This window comes from Tursiops truncatus, chromosome 2 (genome assembly GCF_011762595.2).
Source record: "Tursiops truncatus isolate mTurTru1 chromosome 2, mTurTru1.mat.Y, whole genome shotgun sequence".
Classification (NCBI taxonomy): domain Eukaryota; kingdom Metazoa; phylum Chordata; class Mammalia; order Artiodactyla; family Delphinidae; genus Tursiops; species Tursiops truncatus.
The window spans coordinates 111879816-111896395 of record NC_047035.1 but is presented as its reverse complement, the minus strand read 5'-3'; the positions used below and the strand labels follow the sequence as shown (position 1 = coordinate 111896395).

General features: G+C 54.6%; 1 protein-coding gene across 10 annotated transcripts in view; it reads left to right on the top strand.

Annotated features, from left to right (window-relative positions):
- The first annotated feature begins 10044 nt into the window (after positions 1–10044).
- Positions 10045–16580, top strand: part of TLE3 (TLE family member 3, transcriptional corepressor) — a 47743-nt gene continuing 41207 nt past the window's right edge. For all 10 annotated transcript variants that reach the window (XM_073801194.1, XM_073801193.1, XM_033851922.2 and 7 more), the window contains exons 1-4: positions 10045–10175; positions 10726–10826; positions 11342–11405; positions 12397–12441. In XM_073801194.1, the coding sequence (XP_073657295.1) occupies positions 10152–10175; positions 10726–10826; positions 11342–11405; positions 12397–12441 (234 nt within the window). In that variant the 5' untranslated portion in view covers positions 10045–10151. The remainder of the gene's footprint in view (positions 10176–10725; positions 10827–11341; positions 11406–12396; positions 12442–16580) is intronic.

Sequence of the window (16580 nt, the reverse complement as noted above, 5' to 3'; positions counted from 1 at the left end):
AGGGCTGGGGTGGAACCCCAGGTCTCCCACCCCTGAGCTGAGTGACTTGAGCAGATCCCTGGGTCTCCCTGGGTTTCCCTTCTGTCCTCTATAAAAGGGCAGGTGTGGGTGGTGGGGAGGGAGGTGGCCCAGACTTATCTACAGCTCTCCCCTTTGAGCCATCCAACCTACTCTGAGGGTTTAAGAGTGGCCCTCAGCCTCCCGGAGTCTCCCTTTCCTCTTAGGCCATTTCACAAGCGCAAATGGGAAGCCAGATTAGCACTAAGGACTCCCTAGGTGTGAAGACAATGCAAGGCCTTGGGCTGTGAGGCATCTGCAGTGCCCCTCCCGGAGCAGGGGGCTTCTAGAGCCCTTCTCACTAAGCGGGAGAAAATTCTGTAGTCACAGCCGAGAATGTCTGGACAGATATCAAGCAGTTTAGTGATTCTAAAACTTCTTATTTAGCTCCAGAACCTCTTCTTTATTTCCCCAAAGTATTTTGTAGAACCCAATGTATTAAACAGATAAAAAATTGGAGCGCTTCCAACGGAAGTGGGGGAGGGGATCCCTGTCTCCACCCTCTCCACTTCCCCATCTTCTTCCCACCCCATCAACTCCTGCAGATACAAGGTCCGCCTTAGAGCACAGTTTAAAAACCTGACTGGGGCTTCCCTGGTGGCGCAGTGGCTGAGAGTCCGCCTGCCGATTCAGGGGACACGGGTTCGTGTCCCGGTCCGGGAAGATCCCACATGCCACGGAGTGGCTGGGCCCGTGAGCCATGGCCGCTGAGCCTGCGCGTCCGGAGCCTGTGCTCCGCAACGGGAGAGGCCGCAACAGTGAGAGGCCTGCGTACCGCAAAAAAAAATAAAAATAAAAAAAATAACCTGACTGGGTTATTCCAACTCCAGAAGGCCTAATTCTGGTCAAACTCACCATTATCAACTTGTGCGGTGGTGTACAAACCACTTTCTCTCCTTGATCGTCAGTGTTTTCATCTATCAAATGGAGCTATTTCCCTGCTCTACATGCTGTGTGTTGCTTACGAGTCCATAGATATGACAGTGCTGTAAACTGAACACACGGCTTTCGTTTTGTTTGTACCTTGCCTCCTTCTTGCAGATGTTCTGCAGTGGGTTCGTGGTCAAACAGCAAGTTGGTCCTCCAGACTGTCAAAATGAGTCTTTTTTGCAATTCTCCTCCAGCATGAACATCTGAAATGGTATATCAGCCGTATTTCCTTCTTTTTTACATCAGAAGCCCCTCCCTCTTCTACTGCCCCCCATCTCTCCATGCTGCCAGAATTCCAGGTCCACCTGCAGCCTGGACCTTCACAGTCTCCGTCACTCTCTCCCCTCTGTACCCCCAGCCTTGCCCCAGCCCACCCTTCTCAAGTTGCCCCAGGCTCCCTCCTGCAGGACCTTCCTTCCAGCAAAGGCACCTCCAAAGAAGGCAAAGTGTACATATGCCATTCCTGGGCCACACCTCCCCCATCGAACTCTACACAACCTCACCCTATCTAGCCTTCCACCTGGATGTCTTTCAGAGCTGGGCCAACAGCTACTTTCCTGACTATTTCCCAGTGTAACACAGATGCCCAGAGGGGCCAGGTTTAATGTCCTCACTTGGAGGAGCTACCAGGAAATCCCAGCCAGCCCTTCATAGAGAGAATTTATTTGAACAACTACATAATTGCTAATTTGTAGGGCAACCTTTAAAATGCCTTAAAGTCTACACAAGGGAGGATGCCAGAGCTAGTTGGTTCTAATGACCTTCTGGTAGAGCTCTATTCTCTGAGAATAGAGAAAAGAGAAGAAAAGGGGTCTAAAGACCCTGATCCCGTGTTTGAAGATAGAGGGTCTGAGTTCAACAACCACTTCTTCACATCCTAGACGAGTGATACCTTTTTGTATCTCAGTTTGCTCATCTGCAAAATAGGAACGGAGAGAGATCCCCTGCTTGTTAAGGTTAGGTGAGACAGGTTTGTCAGGGCTCCTGGACCTCAGGGCTATGCACACCTGGGACTGGGTCATTCTTTGCTGTGGGGCTGTTCTGTGCACCGTAGGACGTCTAGAGGCATCTTTGGCCTGTACTCACTAGACGCCCGTAGCACCACAACCCACAATCGTGACAACCAAAAATGTCCCCAGATAGTGCCAACATCCCCTTAGGAACCAGATCCCTCCTGGTTGAGAACCACTAGTATAGGTGAGCACACTGGATGAACAAACTCTTCACTGTTATTGCCTGCATGCGACAAACAGACTTTTATTAATTCATTTACTAAAAGGATATAAAGCTGAGAGCAGATTTGGAAGTGAAAATCAAAGCTGTGAGGCAAATACAGATCCTTTCCTCTCTCCTCGCCCAACCCGCACCCACCATCAAAGACCAAGTGTGCTGGGTGACAGTCCCCCCTTAATCACCCAGCCTGACCCGGAGCACTCCCCTCTGCTTGCTGGCCTGGATAATTCTTGTGGCATGGGCCTCACCCTTGTGAAGTTGGATGCATTAATACCAGCAAAATATTTCTTAATCTCCTAAGCCTCCTTTTTGAATCCTTAAAAAGGAAAGAAAGAAATGGCACAAATCTCTTAATTAGGACGCCCAATCACTTCGATAAATATTTACCCGGTTCCGGCATGAGGCATAGAAACCCCGCGCCCTTAGTCAGTGGAGGTCAGCAAAGTGCGCCTTGGGAACGGCAGGATGCGGTGGGGCTCGGCTTCGGATGGAATGCTGGGAGAATGTTTCCAGACTTAAGCTTCTGCTAAAGACAGGTGAACAAACACATTCCATGCCTACTCGGCACAAAGTCCCAGGTAGACGTGAGGGGCTCATTAAATTACTGCCCGGCTTCCTTAGCTTTCCGGAGAGAGGTGGTGGCCTCCTCCGCCAGTTGGGCCACGAGGCAAGCAAACCATCCCCAGCATGCTCTAGAACGTCCCGGCTGGGCACCTTTGCCCCTGTCTGGAACTCTCCCCTTCCTCTCCACTTAGCCACACCGAGGGCCACCCTCTCTAGGCAGCTTCCCTGACTGTCAACCTCCACCCTTCTACCCAATACTGCTTCCCTGCATAGACTCTATTTGGTTCTTAGGGCCTACATACAGCCTGGAATTAGGGGTTGTCCTGCCTTGTGTATGTTCCAAAGGCAAAGGCTTCCCTTAGATTGTGGTACCTCCAAAGAGGTCTTACACAGAGCAGGCTTTCTGTACATTCTTGCCAGGTAAGCAATCATTCCCATTCTACAGATCTGGAAACCGAGACTCGGAGAGTTTCAGGGTCTTGCCCAGGATCTTGCAGATCCTCAGGCCTCCTGATGCCCAGGCTGGGGCTGCCACACAGTACTAATGAGTGGATTCCTCTCTCCTGACCTTAGGAGACTTTAGAGCCAGATTTCACTGGAGTCTGAAACAGAAGTTGGGATGAGGGCAGGGGTCTTAAGGAAGGGAGCCAAAGCACGTTGTCGGGTGGCAAAACACAAAAAGGATCCAAGGAAGCCGAAAGCACCCTGGCGCAGGCTGAGGGGGAAAGGTTTCCGTTACAAGTCTTTGTTCAGCCTGGTCCCCTTTACCCACTGGCGCTTCTGTCCATCCTTCTTGACCGAGCTCAAGCTCCGCCCTTCCAGGGAGCCCTCAGAGAACGCCCCCTTCACAATTCCCGTTCTCCCTCAGAGCCAGACCACTTTATAGTCATATACTTCATTGTTGTGGCTTGTCTTCTCAGAAATGCTATGGACGCCACTGCTGTTTAGTCGGACTTCTGTGCCTCCAGAACCCCTCACCCCTCCAAGGCTTAGCCTTGAACTGCCCCCTCCCTTCTGCCCTTCCCCTCCCACACACACCTCAAGGGTCCTTGGGCAGTATGGATGTCCAGGGTCATCTGAGGACCACGATAAAGAATGGGAATTCCAGAGAGGGAGGGGAAGGCCCCTGATGACCTCAGGAGGGGCTCCAGCGAGCTGGGTGTTCCCTCCGGGGCTTGGCTACTGCCTGGATTATTCCCTGCAAGGGCTGGGACATTAGACCTTCCTCATCTCTGCAGGCACCCACAAAACGTGCATGGAGTTGAATCATCTGATGGTTCTGCATCATCATCATGACCAACATGGCTAACTGTTACTGATCACTTCATGTGCCAGGTTCTGTACTAAGTACATTGCATGCATTAACTCCATCAGTCCTCAAAACCATCCTCTGAGGTGGACAGGACTGTTATCTCCACTTTACAGATGAGGAAATGGAGGCTTAGCAAGATTAAATAAGTCCCCCAAGGTCACATAGCTGGGACCAGCCAGAGAATTGGAAGAGGGGTAAGGAGACCCTGGGAAGTTCCCCAGCCTCTCAGAACTCAGTTCCCTTCCCTGAAAAGAGGTGGTTGCAGGATGAGCTCCCTCTGGGTCTTCCCGGGGCCCCTCCAGTTTCCTGTGGTCTGTCCTGCAGCCCTGATCTCCATTCCCAGGAAAGCCAAGCTTGCACAGTGGAGTGTGGGGGCTGAAGACTCTGGAGCCAGATTGCCTGGGTTCAAGTCCATCAGCCACTGAAGTGACTCTGGGCAAGTCATTGTACCACTGCATGTCAATTGCCCCCTCTGTAAAATAGGGGTGATACTGATAGTACCCACTTCATTCACTGTGAGAGGATTAAGTGTGTTAATATTTGTCAAGTGCTTAGAACAGTGTCTGGGACAGAGTTAAGCACTATGTAAGAGTATGTTAAATAAATAAAAATTCCCTTTCCTTTCACTCTGTGGTGAGGTGCTCACTTGTGGAAGAAGGCTGGGGATGACTGAGTGGGGGGTGGGGGTGGGGTAGGGGTGTTGAAAGTTGGGGGACAGAACTGCCCCAGCAATGGAGTCAAGGGCCAACCATCAGAGGAGCCTTACAGAATCAACCAAAGGGGAGAGGGGAGAGAAAGATTTCTCTTCCCTTTGGGCAGTCCCAACAACAGACCTTTAGAAAATCAAAGCCAGTGGAGGCTGGGGGGCTGGGGGGGAGCGGGGGAGGGATGATAGAGAGCGATCTGAAACCCACCCAAGGTACTGAGCTCTTCCTCAAATAGGAGGCCACAGCCCAGTGGCTGACCTCAGTCAGACCCTTTGATTGCTGGGAAAGGGAGAAAACATATATTAACACTTTATCTAAAGTGTTTGACAATTATTTTTTTAAAACCAGAAAAGCAGCTCTTGGAGCTGGCAAACTGCTACCCACCAACCACTCTGCACCTCAAATGAGGGGCTGGGGAACCTCCGCTCTGCAAATCCAGGCCGGACTTTCTGTCTCACCGGGTGACTTTTTTTTTTTTTTTTTTTTTTTTTTTTTAATGCCAGGAATTCCTCTCCCACGTGGGGTGGACTCCGAGGTACTCAATTAAGCAGCCAATGAAAAGTCAGCTCTCCGGTAGCAAATGACCCTGACACTTCTTGTAACATAAACAGTTGAAACGTTTCCAATTAGAACTGGAGACAGAGACGTTTGAACTCTCTCTCTCCACTCCCCTCCTTCTTTAAAAATAATTGTCAAGCGCTTTGGACGGGGTGTTGTATACATGTTTTTTCTTTTCTCTCTCGAGCATAAAAAAATTATTTTTCTCCTTGTTTTTCCTAATTTGTGGGGTGGCAAGGTGGGGGGTAGAGCGGTGGCGAGCTGAAAGGGGTGCTGGCCTGGTTGCCTACCTCTCCGTTCCTCTTGAGGCAGGAGGCCCAGACAGCCCTGCAGAGCTGGGAGTGATGCTGGGTGCAGAGCGAGTAGAAGCCAGGGGCTGGGGAGCTGGGCCTCTGACCTCATCGCCAGAACCTCAGAATGAATAAGTGAGTATGAATGAATGAATGCCTTTCCTTTTGCAAAAGCTCGCCCCCGTCCAGCTCGCGCTAGCAAAGGGGGCGCTGAAGTTGGCTGTTGAGCCCGCAGCCCTGGACTCTAATCCTGACACCTCTGCCCAGCTTGGGGCAAGTTACCGAACTTTCTCGGCTTCTCTTTTTTACTCTATAAAACGGACTACCAGCCAGGCCGCTTCCTTCAGGAGTGAGGTGAGGATGAAGAGAGTTCTCGCCTGGGTAGCAGTGTCCTGCCCTGTACACAGAAAGTGCTTGGGCGCCGTTATCATTTCGGTCTGGGTGGCGGAGTAATCCACTCGGGCCCTGCAGAGGAGGCGGCTCCCTGCAAAACAAGGTCGATCACACGCCCCGCGGGCTCCTCCAAGGTCTCAGGCCTTGGCGCTGGCCGTAGAGCTGTGGCTCACAGGTGAATTCGACGTGAGTCTGCTCTGCTCATGGGGTCCCTAGGAGAGTGGACGTCGGGGCAGGAGCGACGCCAAACCCGAGACGTCTCTTCTGGCCACGGTCTGCGTAGACCTGACCTAGGGCCCGGGCTCGTCGGCCGACTGCGGGCGGGCGCCGTCGGAGCCGGTCTCGAGTGAGAGCGGAGAGGGGGAAGGCCGGTACAGGGGCCGCGTCCCGGGCATCTTGAAGGCATTGTGTTTAATAAATCCGGGCGAGACGCACACTCGCTCTCCCCCTCTCTTCTCTCAGCTCCCAAATCGAGACCTGCTGCGGGAGCCCCAGTTTATGGGGTCTTAAACCCCCCCCTCCACTTTGATTAGCAGCTTCAAAGAGCTCCCTTTAAAGTTTGCCCCCTTCCCCGTCCCCACCTCCTTTTACATTGCCACCCCTCCCCCATCACTCTTTCTAGACTTCTGGACGACAACAGAACACTTAATGCAAGTTTAAAAGTGGGGGGAGTGTCGGGGGAAGCTTCACGCTTCCTCCTGAACGTGGGCCGTAGAAATTACCTGTTTCAGGCTTGCACAGGAGTCGGAGAACCGTGGAGCTTGGCTTTTTTCCTTTTTCTTTCTTTTTTTCTTTTCTTTTTTTCTTTTCTTTGGTGTGTGTGTGTGTTTTTACCTTTTATTATTTAAATTGATACGTTTCATTACTAGGGAGAAAAATAAAATATTCCTTTGATACACAAAATCAAATTGATATTTAGCCTCTGCTTACTTTTTTATGCATGGCTCCTTTATACCACATGGTAGTGACAGATTGTTTGAGCTGGAAGGAAAAGCCATTCAAAGCTAATTAAGCAGCCATTCCAAGCACTATTTGCAAGCGGGAGGCTCAGAAGCCTCGGCATTTGTCAGCGCTCCCCCACCCCGCGTGGTTTTGACTGACAGCCTTGGTCTCGGACTGACAGCGCTCGGCAGCTTCACCAATCGGTAACAGAGACTCCCATCAGCCGTCTCTGATTGGCCTTTCGGGCCTTGATCGGGGGAGGGGTCGGCGACCCCCACGTGGGGACAGGGGCGAGAAAGGGGCGGGGCGGGTGGGAAGCGGGTGCGCCCACCCGTGACGTAGAGGGGAGGGCAGAGAAGGGGGAGGGGGAAGGAAGCTCCAAAGCGGAGCCATTTTGTGTCTAATGAATGCTGCGGCCAGATGCTCGCATCTGTTGAGCCGGGCTTCTCCTCCCCCGCCCTTCGGTGCGTGCCGCACACGATTTATGTTTTTATTTAGGAAAATAAATAAATGAAGAGAGGAGCACGGTTCGGGGCTGGCGGCCGGAACGGACGCGGGGAGGTTCAACTCCGAGGCGGGTGTTCACGTGTAACTCCCATCGCACCGGCCTCCGAGCGCCCGCTCGCTCTCAGCTCCTCATTAAGATGCAAAAGCGAACTCCAGCTCCTAATGAGGAGAAAATATAGATCCGGGGACCGCCGACGGCCCCGGGGTGCATGCGGGTTCGCGGAGATGCTGGAGGGGAGGGTCCGGGGGCCCACCTGGGCCCGCCCACCCGGCGGTGCCCGTGGGCTTTGGGACGCTGCCCTTCCAGCTTCCCAGCCTCTCGAGGGCCGCGTCCCCCAGGCCCGTCTGCCCTGACGTAACCCCGAGCACCAGAGGTGGAGGCTATCGCTGTGCGGGCAAACTGGCCCCCGTTGTCGAGCGGCCTGTTTGACCGCGCGGGGAGTCCCGGAGGCGCGGCGGCGGGGTAGGAGAGGAGTGCGCGGGGGCGGATGAGCGTCTTCGCCTCGCGGGGCGTCGAGGCTGGCGGCCGAGACGCCCACAGGCTCGCACACGCGCCGCTCCGCAGGTTTGCGCCGACGCGGTGACACTGCCGAGGGCAGGCTGAGGAAACCGGGTCGGAACTCGGAGCTCCCGGGCCGTGGTGAGGCCAGGCCGCCACCGCATTCCCGACTTCGCTTCCCTGGCCCCGGCTCTCAGTGAGCAGCTGCGGCGAGGGCGTAGCCGTCTCCACCGGGAAGGAGCCCCGTGTGGGGACAGCGTGGACTGAGCAGGGTGTCTGCGGGAGTCGGGCTCTTCCGTCTGCGGTGCCCGCCAAGCTAGAGTTCCTCCGACTTCTCGGGGGCAACCGCCGCACATCAAAGAGGCTGTTTATTTGGCTTTCTGAAAAGAAGGACATGAACAAAGAAGAAAAGCTGGGGGCCGTGGGGTCGGGGGTGGGCCGGAGAAGGCGTAAAGAAAGGGACACCCTCAGTTCCGAGCAAATTTTTTAAGGTGGGGGGCAACTTTGGGACCACCACTTTATCAGTCCGAAATCTTGTGAAAACATTAAAGTGACAAAGTGATTTTGTTTGTTTTATAGTATCTAATTGGGCTGCTTTGCAGACCTAATGGGATTAGAGGGAGGTATCGTTTGCCGCCACTGCAGAATAAACTGATACGTTACTACCAGCCACAGGTTTTGAGGACTGTACAGCTTTTTTTTTCTTTTATTATTCCTCTGTCTTCCCTCTTTCCCCCTCCCGCCAAATAATTATTTGCTAGTAGATCGTGGGAAAAAAAAAAAGAGAGGAGGGGGAAAAACCCCTAGCAGCCCAGGACTATAATATATATCTATTTATTATATGTCTTTCGGTTAATTCCTGATCTGAGGAGCGCTGTTTTTCACTCCCATGCGAAAGTCACCAGCGGGTAGGGCCTGATTGCTACTTTTCATGCATAGTTTTAGACACAAGAGGGCATTGTGACGTCGCGCCCGGCGGCGCCCAGTCGCAGGCCGAGTCTGGCAGCCCCACGTGGGGCCCCGCGCTCCCATTGGCCAGCGCTGGGCGAAGCTGCCACATTATTTTGTTACTTTTCAGTCCCTATTTGGAACTGCTCTCGCGGCAGTTCAGACCTCGTGCTCGTCTCCCTCGCCTGTCTGTGTGTGGTATCCGCAGGTCCGGGGCACTTTTTTTGGTGCGAGTGTGTGTGTGTGTGTGTGCGTGTGTGTGTGTTTGGGGGGATTGTCGGGGCGCGAGAGGAGAGCCGAGCCGAGGGGAAGGAAGGAAGCCACAGAGCTCCCCGGTCTCGGGCTGCTTCTCCCTTCCAGCGCTCTCCTGCCTGCGCGCTCCGAGGCGGCGGTGGCGGCACCGAGCGCTCCTCGCTGGGGACTCGGCGCTCAAGCAGGGAGCAGCGAGGACCCCTTTGATGCGGCTTCCTGTGCCTGCTGGAGTTAGGATGCCAGGGTGGTTGATTCCCACCTACTGAGCCCGGAGTTTCCTCCTCGGCCCTGGGAAGGGCTTGCAGCGGCGGCGGCAGTAACAGACAGAACAGCAGGCTCTCTTCTCCGGGGGGGGGGGGGGGGGGTCGAAGCGCCCGCGCCGGGCTCCCGCCCTCACCCTCCGGCACTCTTGCGGCCCCAAGCCGCCACCCCGGTGCCTGCCTCCTTCCTCTTCTCGCCGAGAGCCGCCCCTGGGATCGGACCCGCGCGCCCCGGATGCTGGGGCTGCCCCGGCGCACCTCCCTCCTGGCGCGACGCGCTGAGTGAACCGGAGGGCGCCCGCGCTTGCCCCAGGAGGGGCCCCCTAACCTCGGGACCCCGCGCCGGACCCGCCGGGTAGACGACGATGTCCGCTCAGCCCCCGGCTTTGACGCGCTCCACGCAGCGGGGGGAAGGCGGCCGGCCACAGCCCGCCGAGCCCTAGGTGCACAAAGCCCGCGCCCGCCGCCCGGCCTCGGCGCCCGCCGACGACTTTGCCGCCTGCTTCGCGGCTCTTTGTCTCCGCTTGGGGCGGGCGCCCGACTCTGGGATTTCGGTGTGAGAGCGGGCTGGGGGGGCCGGGGACGAGCTCTCGGTTTCCCGGCCGCCCCCCGCTCGGGCTTGGCTCCCCCCTCCCCCGCATCTCCCCTGCCCGGGCTCTCGGCGCTTCCACGCTCTCGGAATCACGACCCCTCCCTGCCATGTATCCGCAAGGCAGACATCCGGTGAGTAATTGCAATTCGGTTTATTTAAGCATCTATCATGGGAGGGTAAACGAGGCAGTTTATCTGGCACCTCCATTTTGCTTGTTGCTACCTTTATAGTGTGTGCGTGTGTGCGCGCGCGCGCTCACACAAAGGGGATGGGATGGGGGGGCGCCGTTACGAGAGGAGGTTAATTCCGCCCTAATGGCGTGGGGGGCTGCCAGTCGTCCTGGGGAACTGTTTTCACGCTGTCCTCCGCCCCCTCGCCTAAGTATCCCAACTCACTCGTTGTGTCTCCCCCGCCCCAGAAGGGAATGGGAGCCCCTTCGTGAAAGGGATGGGAGCCCCGCGGCCAATAGGGAGAGGTTAGCCCCCCGTCCCCCCCCCCCCCCGCCCCGTCGGGGAGCTGAGAAACTTGCTGGAAAGGTGCTGGGCTGTGAGGGCGGCCCCTATGGTGGGTGGGTGGGGGAGGTGCGGGGGGAGAACGGGGAAAGCCAGTGAGGGGTCTGGGCAGCTTGGAGCCGGGTCTGACGCCCCCGCCCCTCCGCTGTCTTGTCCTCGCCGGCTTCAGGCTCCCCATCAACCCGGGCAGCCGGGATTTAAATTCACGGTGGCTGAGTCTTGTGACAGGATCAAAGACGAATTCCAGTTCCTGCAAGCTCAATATCACAGGTAAGGCCAGTGGGGGCCGCCCCGGGGCTGGCGGGGCGGGGGCGTCTCCGCCGCAGCTCCTGCCACCACCCCTAGGGGACCGAGCGGGCCCCCGACCCCGGGGCGGCGGGGCAGTCCGGGCCTCTTCCTTTTGTTTCCCCTTTCCGAGCGCGGCGCCTTAACCCTTTGCTGCCGGCAGAGCCTCCCGGCTCCCTGCGCCGCCCCCAGGGTGAGGGTTCGGGTCGCGAGCCGGCTCGCTCCGGGTTCTGGGGGTCGCGAGCGAGCGTCGGGGTCCCGCCCCCCCGCGGCTCGGATAAGTCCACTCTCTCGGCCGCGGGAAGTTTCAAGTTGTTTCACTCCATCTCCGCGTGTCGGGGACCCAAGTCCCCCTCCCCCAGAGGCTGCGGGATAAGGGGTTCCCCCCGGGGGTAGGGTGTCAGGAAAGTGACAGAGTGGCTCCCAGAGGCCCTTGGGTTGGGGCCTCGGAGGAGGCTGTGCAGACGCCAAGTCTGAGCCGGCTCCTTCTGCCCTCGCAGCCTCAAAGTGGAATACGACAAGCTGGCGAACGAGAAGACGGAGATGCAGCGCCATTATGTGATGGTGAGAGGCCGGGGCGGCGTGGGCCTGGGGAGCCTGGAGCCGGGTCCCCTGACCGACCTCCGCCGGGCAGCCCCGGAGCGGGTGTAATCCGAGTGTGCCCTCTGACCCTTCACCAGCCTCCCATAGCCCGGCCACTTGGAGGAGGGTGGGTGAGAGGAGGGGCAGAAAGAGAAACCCAAACCCCAGGCCAAGCACTTGTGCACTTCCTTTGTGCCCCATTAATTTGTGTTTTGAAGGTTTCCCAGAGGGCTGGTTGTCTTATCTTGGCTAGTAAGATAGGATTGGATCAGCCTATGTCAGGGTTGGATAAAAATCTCTCTTAGAGATCTCCTGGGAGTGTTTGAAAACTTCACTGCTCTGCAGCCCTGGGATCTAGCCAGAGTGGGGCGTAAGGCCCCTCCGCCTACCCCCTTTCTCCGGGGGTTTCTGACAGTGGAGGAGCCTTTTACAGGCGTTTGCCTCCACTGTACACTCAGGGATCCCCCAACTGAGAACCTTAAAGGCCCTGGGACAGTGTGTAGACGTCCGCCCTTTTCCCAGTGTCTATTCCAGCAAGTTTAAATCTTCTGTTGGTGAGGAAGGCACCGGAGGTCCTTAAGTGAGGCTCCCTGCGCTGCTTTGCACATAAGAGGCCTTCGACACATTGCTAAATAACTCTCAGAGGACAAGAGGGTCCCAGTGTACACACGATTCCTTGTTGAACTAGAACCTTGTATAAACAGGATATATGGCACAGGCAGGGCTGGTGGGAGGGAGGGCCCCGCTCTTCATAATACTTTGCGTATAGGATGTTCTGTTGCAGTGAGAACAGCACTCATGAGCCGGTCTTCAGCTCTGCAGCCCCTTTATAGCCGGCTTTGGGCTTTGACTTAAACTTCTTTAGCAGATGTATCATAAAAGTATCATTTGGCCGAAAGCTTCCCCAAAGCTCACTGTGGAACACAAACAGACGTCGGTGTTGTGCATTAACGGCCGTTACTTTTACTTTTAGTACTACGAGATGTCCTATGGATTGAACATTGAAATGCACAAGCAGGTAAGTGCTTTACCGTTCATGTCTAGTTTTAAAATTTTTACCTAATCCACAGATGTTTAAAAATGGCTCCTCCTGTTTGAAAATGAGCCTCGTTCTTCTGTTCCTTCTCCTCCTCCTTGAAGAGTGAATGGATCCAGCCCTTGACAGGCAGGGTTTGAGGCTTGGCTGATTTCTTGGACACGTTGAGCTTCTAGTGTCCGAGCTTGTGAAGTTTGTCCTGGTGTTGGATCTTGGTGGAGGAGGAAGGAGCCAAAGGAAACTTGTTCCTTACAAACTCCTGAAACCCAGAGGTAGCTGGCTGCTACCTGTTTTAATGTAAAATTTTCAAGAGGAAAGGCAGGAGAGTTTGTGTGTGTGTGTGTGTGTGTGTGTGTGTGTGTGTGTGTGTGTGTGTACAAAAATATGTTCTGCCTTGATGAGATTAAACTTCAAGAGTCTTAAAAGCCGGGCTGAGCTGTCAAAATTTAAGGGAACAAGCCACCAACTGCTTAAAAATATAAAGCCAGAATGAAATACAGCCCAATGCCTTACGTATATGAGGCAATTCTTTTATCTCCATCTTAATGTGAAGGCGGCCACAGCCTTTCCCATTTTTCGGGGAAGGAAGATGAAGCCGAGAGGTGAAGTAACGAGCCTGGGGCAGCCTCGCCAGGACTTCTGAGATGGCTGGGGGTTGAGCTCAGCTTTGAAATCCTGGTTTGAAGTCAAACCAGTTTAGCTAGTGTGCGATGGATATGTAAACTACCCCGTATTGTCACTTTTCTAATAACAGTATACCTCATACCGGGCGAATACAAACACCTTTATCTTGCTGCATATCAGTAACTCATCCTGGGTGCCGGGCTGGGCTGTGGGAGAGGCCCGTTTGTGTATTTGTTTTCCGAGGAGAGGCCGCCTATAATTTGGCCTGGCCAGTGATTAGCATTGACTTGGCAAGGAGAAATGGCGCAGGCCGGTGGTGGTTCTCTGTAACAATTGGTGTTCTTGAAATCCCAGGAGACTGTTGACTTATTCTAGTCTTCGTTGACCGTGCTTTGAATGGACTTTCTGCTCTAAGTGAACAGTGGTTTACAAGGTTTAAACTTCGCTCTTTAAGGGGGCAGGACCCAGGGCAGGTGACCTCTGGAATGCTTGTGGATTCCTGTCTGCCCACTCCAGTGGCTTCGCACAGAGTCTTTGGAATCTAGTTTCCTTTCCTCTCCTGGAGGGAACCCCAGTGTTGGGTGAAGGGCAGCCAGAAAGGGACCTGAGTTTGTTGAGGAATCTGGGGAGGCACATGAAGGCTACCAGGTTTTTACTTCTTGACCCACAGGAACTGTAAACAGACACCACTTTGTAAGTAAAGCTGTCTCTCCTCGGGAGTCGGGGCTAGAGACTGCCCAACTTCAGGTGGGACTGACTGGGTCTGACTGGTCCAGTAAGAATGTGTGCAGTGCAACCGGGGTCCCAGGTGTTCAAGGGCCTTGGGCTCTTATGCAGGATGCAACCTCATCCCTTTCTCCACCCCCTCTTTTTTTGTTCTCAGCGCTTGGTATCTTGGGTGTGTTTAAATTGAACAGGGTAATTGCACCCAGGTTTAAAAGTTACAGCAGCCGTTCTTCTAAGAGCTTCGTGGTTAAGGTGTAATATGTCGTTGCACGTCGAGGTCTGCATGGGTGTTGTTCCCCGCGTCTGTGAGTGGCTGGTTCTTTGGCACAAAGAATCCACCTCGGCTGGTGGAGTGAAGCTGTCCCTGGAGTCCTGGGGACACTCTGAACCCAGGAAGAGTTATTCGCCTTCCTAGCACATTGAGTGGTGGGGTTTGCATAAGGAGCAGCTGTGTGCATCTGGGACTTCTGGCCAGTCCCCAAACCAGGTTCTTAGGGGGAGAATGCCTGAGGTTTGGCGACATGGTCTCATTTAATCCTGTCAGCTGCCAGAGGCAGATAGATGTATTCTTTGCCCTCTTTTTGTAGGCGAGGAAACTGAGGCTTCGGGGAGGCGAGGAGGGCAGACCTAGGACTCAAATCTGGGCCTCTGGCTTCTAAACAGGGCTTTACCCTGTTTGCCACTCACCTTTGCCTTCCAGCCTCAGCTCCCACTTGCTTCCCAGCGGGAGTGTTCCGTGCTCTGAGTTCAGTGCCTTTGCCGGTTTTATGGCAATCTCTGAGTTGGGTGCAATCGCCCGGTGGCTGTGTAGGAACAAAGAGGCAAGGAGGTGAAGAAACCCTGCACTGAGAAATGCAGCCCTGACCTCCTGGGGCTGGCCACTCCCTAGGCATGCAAGGGTTCTGCAGAAGAAAACCGGCCACTAATTGTAGTGTGGGTCTTGGGTGCATTTGGCGGATGGTGGTTAGGCCTGAGCAAACAAGTTTATCAGCTGACCTGTTTAGCGGTTGACTGGTGTTTTATCTGCACACACAATCAAGTGACTGGAGTGCTTGAATTATTCATGCAGTGTCCTGCCCTCTAGACTTGACTGTTCGTGTGATTACATCTGCCTGGAACAAACAGGCTGGATTCTTCATCTTGAAGCTGGGGGGGGGGGGGCGGGGGGGCGGGGACTGTCTGTACTTTTATATAATGGCTGCTCTCCAGAGCTAGCACCTTGGGGAGTGTGGCAGTCCTCAGCCTGCGTGCTCCCTCTTCCTCCCTCTCTCTCTCTCTTTCTCTCTCTCTCTCTCTCTCTCTCTCTCTCTCTCTCTCTCTCTCTCACACACACACACACACACACACACACACACCTCTTACCAGCACCCCCACATATTTTCTTCAAAAGCCGTTTGCTGGCTCTGTGGGAAACGCCTATTAGTTGGGAACCTCAGGTTCTACCAGATGGGCCTGAGTATTGACAGAGGGCAGCTGATGAGGTGCGTCAGCCCGTTTTTATTCTACCGAGAGGTTAAACTCACGGTGGCTGGCTCCTTTCCTAGCTGTTTCTCTGTCTCCCTCTCCGTTCTTTTTCCAAGCTGTCAGATCCCAGAGAAGCAGTAAATGGTTTCTCCTCCCCTCCCTCCCTCATTGTGGCAAAGCAGAGGTTACAGCATCATGGGCCTGGCCCGAGATTTCGAGAGGTCACCCACCTCCTCCAAGCCTCTACTTCCAGGCAGGATGTCAAGGGTGATTCAGCAAGGCCGGGGAGGTGATGATGGCTGGCCAGCTCGTCAGTTCCCATCTTGTTCCCGCAGAGGCTGAAGCTCTCGGGTGTCAGCCACAAATCGCCAGCGTAGAAACAAGCCCTCCAGAGCGATCGTAGTGCATTGGGTTTGAGGCACTGGTGCCCTGAGAAGCTGGGGCAGGCCTTCTTTTCACCCCCTGCTGGTGAGCGCTAAGGTTTTGGAAGAGCACCAGAGGCCTTTTGACTTGGGGACAGTGTCATGCCCCCACTTTTCTGTCACTGAGCAACACTTCTTCTAACTTTCTGTTCTAACTGGGAGAGCCCTTTGGCATCTCCTGCAGACCTTTCAAGTCACAGATGAGGAGACTGAGGCCCAGGCAGGGGAGCCGAGGTATCCAGCCCCATGTTAGCAGAGGAACTGCCGCTGCCACTTTTCCTCCTGACCCCAGGTCTCTTAGCAAAACTCAAGAAACGAGAGCGCTTATTTACTAACTAATAGCACTCTGTGTCTTTAATTATTGTTGCTTCTTTCTGCGTTATCTCAGGAGGCTAAGGCCACAAACCTGGCAACGCCAAAGTCCCGCATTTCTGGTTCTATAACCATATCAGATGAATCATCTATGCCCGCCCAGGGTGCTCTTCTGAACCGCTAGCTATTTGCACAACCAGTGATTCAGTGCGCCTAGTAATAAACGCAATGCATAACTAGCAATCCCAGAGGTAAGGGTCACAGGTAAGGTAAAGTGATAAAACCTGTGACTTTCATCTAAGGATGGGGGTGGCCATGAACGTGGCTGAAGATGGAGATGGGACATCTTCATTTGTCATTGCCCTTCTCTGGGTCCTCACACCTACATAAAAAGGGGCTTGGGCTGGAAGACCTCTAGGGATAACAGCTTGAAGTTTTGTGGCTGCTGTGAAGGTGTGTGTGGCCAGAGGGGGCCAGCAGGTGGTGAGGTTACCAGAACCCTGCCCAGGAATCAGGTCCGTCTTGGTGAGGAGAAGGTGGAGCACTGAAATTGAAGGGGACGTGGGTCTTCCT